General features: G+C 37.0%; 1 protein-coding gene across 1 annotated transcript; it reads left to right on the top strand.

Annotated features, from left to right (window-relative positions):
* Positions 1-98: 98 nt before the first annotated feature.
* HELRODRAFT_184576 (hypothetical protein) lies at positions 99-2,902 on the top strand (the record flags this gene model as incomplete). The annotated part of the gene is made up of 4 exons (XM_009014003.1): positions 99-505; positions 1,058-1,186; positions 2,068-2,163; positions 2,783-2,902. Coding segments are annotated over 4 exons (752 nt in total), but the record flags the coding sequence as incomplete, so codon positions are not given.
* Between the last annotated feature and the right edge of the window lie 255 nt (positions 2,903-3,157).

Here is a 3,157-nt window from a genome sequence, read left to right as displayed (position 1 = left end):
GGTGATGAGTAACAGTTCTGATACTTCATCACTGTGCAATGCTGTAGCTGATAGTAAAACATTTCTGACTACAACAACAAAAATATTCACAACAACAGCAACATCAACAGCAGTTGAAAATTCATCAAAAACAATAACAGCAACATTCGCGACACCAACCTCATCGCCAGTAACATCAACAACGTCACCAACTTCAACAACTGCGTCGCCAACGTCAACAACTACAACATCAGCAGCAACTACATCGACAAATGATGAGGTAGATGAGTTGAAAAAGTTATGCCTGCACTTGCAATACATCATGGATCAGCAGTTGAAGGAGAGAGAGAAACTTCAACAACATAACGAACAACTACAGCAACAATTACAACAACAACAACAACAATCCCTCCAACAACAACAACAACCTCAAAAGCAGCAGCAGCAAAAACAACATCGTAAAAATAATCAAAACCAGCATAGAAACGACTCCAACAGTTGTGTTGAGGACGGAATTTGTGCAAAAGTAACTACTCCATTGTGTCTGTTGTCGTTATTTGTTGTTGTTGTCATTGTTGTTGATGTTATTTGCGCTGTTGTTAATGCTATTGATGTAACGTTGATGTTACTTCTTTTATTTTACGCTGTTATTCATTGCTGTTCATTGGTGACAGCTGGACCAAAGTGTATGTTTTATTGTGTCAATCTGTCTGTTGCTGTTGTTCTTTTTCGTGCTTCTGTCAGACGTTGCAGTTGATGCTATTTGTTGTTGCGATTTGTGTTGTGTTTTTGTTGTTGTTGTTATGTTGTTTTTCGTGTTATTTGTGATGTTTTTGTCGTTGTAATTGTGGCTCAATGACAGTTTTTATTCATTCATTACCCACAACATCATAAACAACAACGACAACAATATTGACGTCATAAACAACAACGACAACAACAATGACGTCATAAACAACAAGAACAACAATAACAACAACAGTAATGACATAATAAACAACAACATCAACAAAGTTAACGACAGTGACGTCATAAACGACAATGACTTCAACGACATGAATGAACAAAAACAAAGCAGCACCTAACAGAGATAAAGAATTTGAGAAGAGAGCTCGAGGCCTGCAAACTGGTGAACGAGAACCTGGAGATGAAGTACAGCAAGGACGTCAGCAATGTGACCAACAACTTCCAGAGTAAGATTGACCAGGTACCACAGACGCTACAGCCGCCGCTGCTCTTGCTTCTGCTGATGATGATGATTGTGGCAATGACGATTGTGATGATGAGAATGACCTACTGATGATGATGAGGATGACCTGTTGATGATGATGGGGGTGACCTGCTGATGATGATGAGGATGACCTGCTGATGATGAGGAGGATGACCTGTTGATGATGATGGGGGTGACCTGCTGATGATGATGGGGGTGACCTGATGATGATGATGGGGGTGACCTTATGATGATGATGAGGATGACCTGCTGATGATGATGGTGACGATGATGTGATTAAAATGATGACGGAGTGATAATAATGAAAGTAGTAAATAAGTAAATAAGTAAATGATAATAATAACCTTCACCAAAAATGTCACTGGTCTTTGTTATTGTTTGTTAGTTTCTAAATGCTGTACACACACATAAGCAGCCTACCTGCATGTATATAACATTTTGAATTTATGAAATTTTGAAATATTTTTAGACATTTCGTACCTCTAGTGATAATAATAATAAAATATTTATGAATAATTAGATCGAAATAATATTATATTGTAATATTTTGTCAGCTGACAAAAAGCTATGATGAATGCAAGAAAGAGAAAGACTCGATGGTGATGAGGTATGCGCAAGCAGAAAGTAAGAACATCGAACTGCAAGAACTATGTAGGAAAGCTGAGTATAAGGTTGGCTGGTTGGTCAGTCGGTTGGATGGCTGGCTGGTCAGTTGGTCGGTCGGTTGGATGCCTGGTTGGTCAGTCGGTTGGCTGGCTGGTTGGCTGGCTGGCTGGCATTGATTATAATTATTATTATAATTATTGTCATTTTTCATAGTTGTTATAATAATAATAATTATTATTATTATTACAAAGTTGAAGGATTCGTTGAGAGAGAAGGAGATAGCAACAGCCAGGTGTGGCACCATTAACTCCGACATACACAAACTTACTAAACTACTGGAAGTTAAGGTGTCGTTCGTTTGACATTCAACTCTATCAGCTATTATACAACTGTGACCTCGTATATCTTGCCATAGTTTACACTTGGCTTCTGCTTTAATTTTTGATTTAGTCTGAACGTTTTTTGTATTTTCTTCTTTTATAATTGGCTTGTTGTATTTGCTACTTATATCACTCGATGGCATTCAAACTTGGGTGCCAAGTTAGTTGCTGAAACTTCCGCACCATACGGCAAGCGTATAAACACACACACACACACACACACACACACACATGTGTGTGTATATGTGCAACATTCATACCACACAACATACATACATACATACATACATACTTACATGCATACACACATACATACATACGTACATACATACATAACATTCATGCGTATTAACATTCTGACGGGTGCAATTATCGACATATCAAAGTGTTAACCCACTTGTTACTTGATGTTTGACTGTTCAATGTCATTCATCCTGTTTTGGTTTTAACATACATACATACACACATACATACATACACATACATACATCATCACCATCTTTATCTTTTTCATCATCATCATCTTTACCATCATCTTCTTCTTCATCATCATCTTTGTTATCATCACCATCGTCATCATCATCAGGACGTTGAACTGGCCTCAATAAAGAGAGAGTTCGACAACATGAAGGACCAGTCAACCTCGAGGGATGTCCAACTTAAGTTTCTGCAGCAGAAACTCAGGCAGGAACAAGATGCTCTCAAAGTTCGTTATCATTATCATTATCATCATCATTATTATTATAATTATTTTTATTATTTGTGTTGTTTCTGTTGTTGTTGTTGTTGTTATTTCTGTTTATGTTTTGATGATGATTTGAAACTTTTAATCTCTTAATCCTTCAAAATGTTTATCTAACTAAAGTTTCAATTCATTCATTCGTCGCCTTCGTTATAATTTATTGTTTCATTCATTCACTCATTCGTTCGTTCGTTCGTTCATTCGTTCATTTGTTCTTTT

Source organism: Helobdella robusta (genome assembly GCF_000326865.2).
Source record: "Helobdella robusta unplaced genomic scaffold HELROscaffold_1272, whole genome shotgun sequence".
Taxonomy (NCBI): Eukaryota; Metazoa; Annelida; class Clitellata; order Rhynchobdellida; family Glossiphoniidae; genus Helobdella; species Helobdella robusta.
This window is presented reverse-complemented; position numbering and strand designations above follow the sequence as displayed.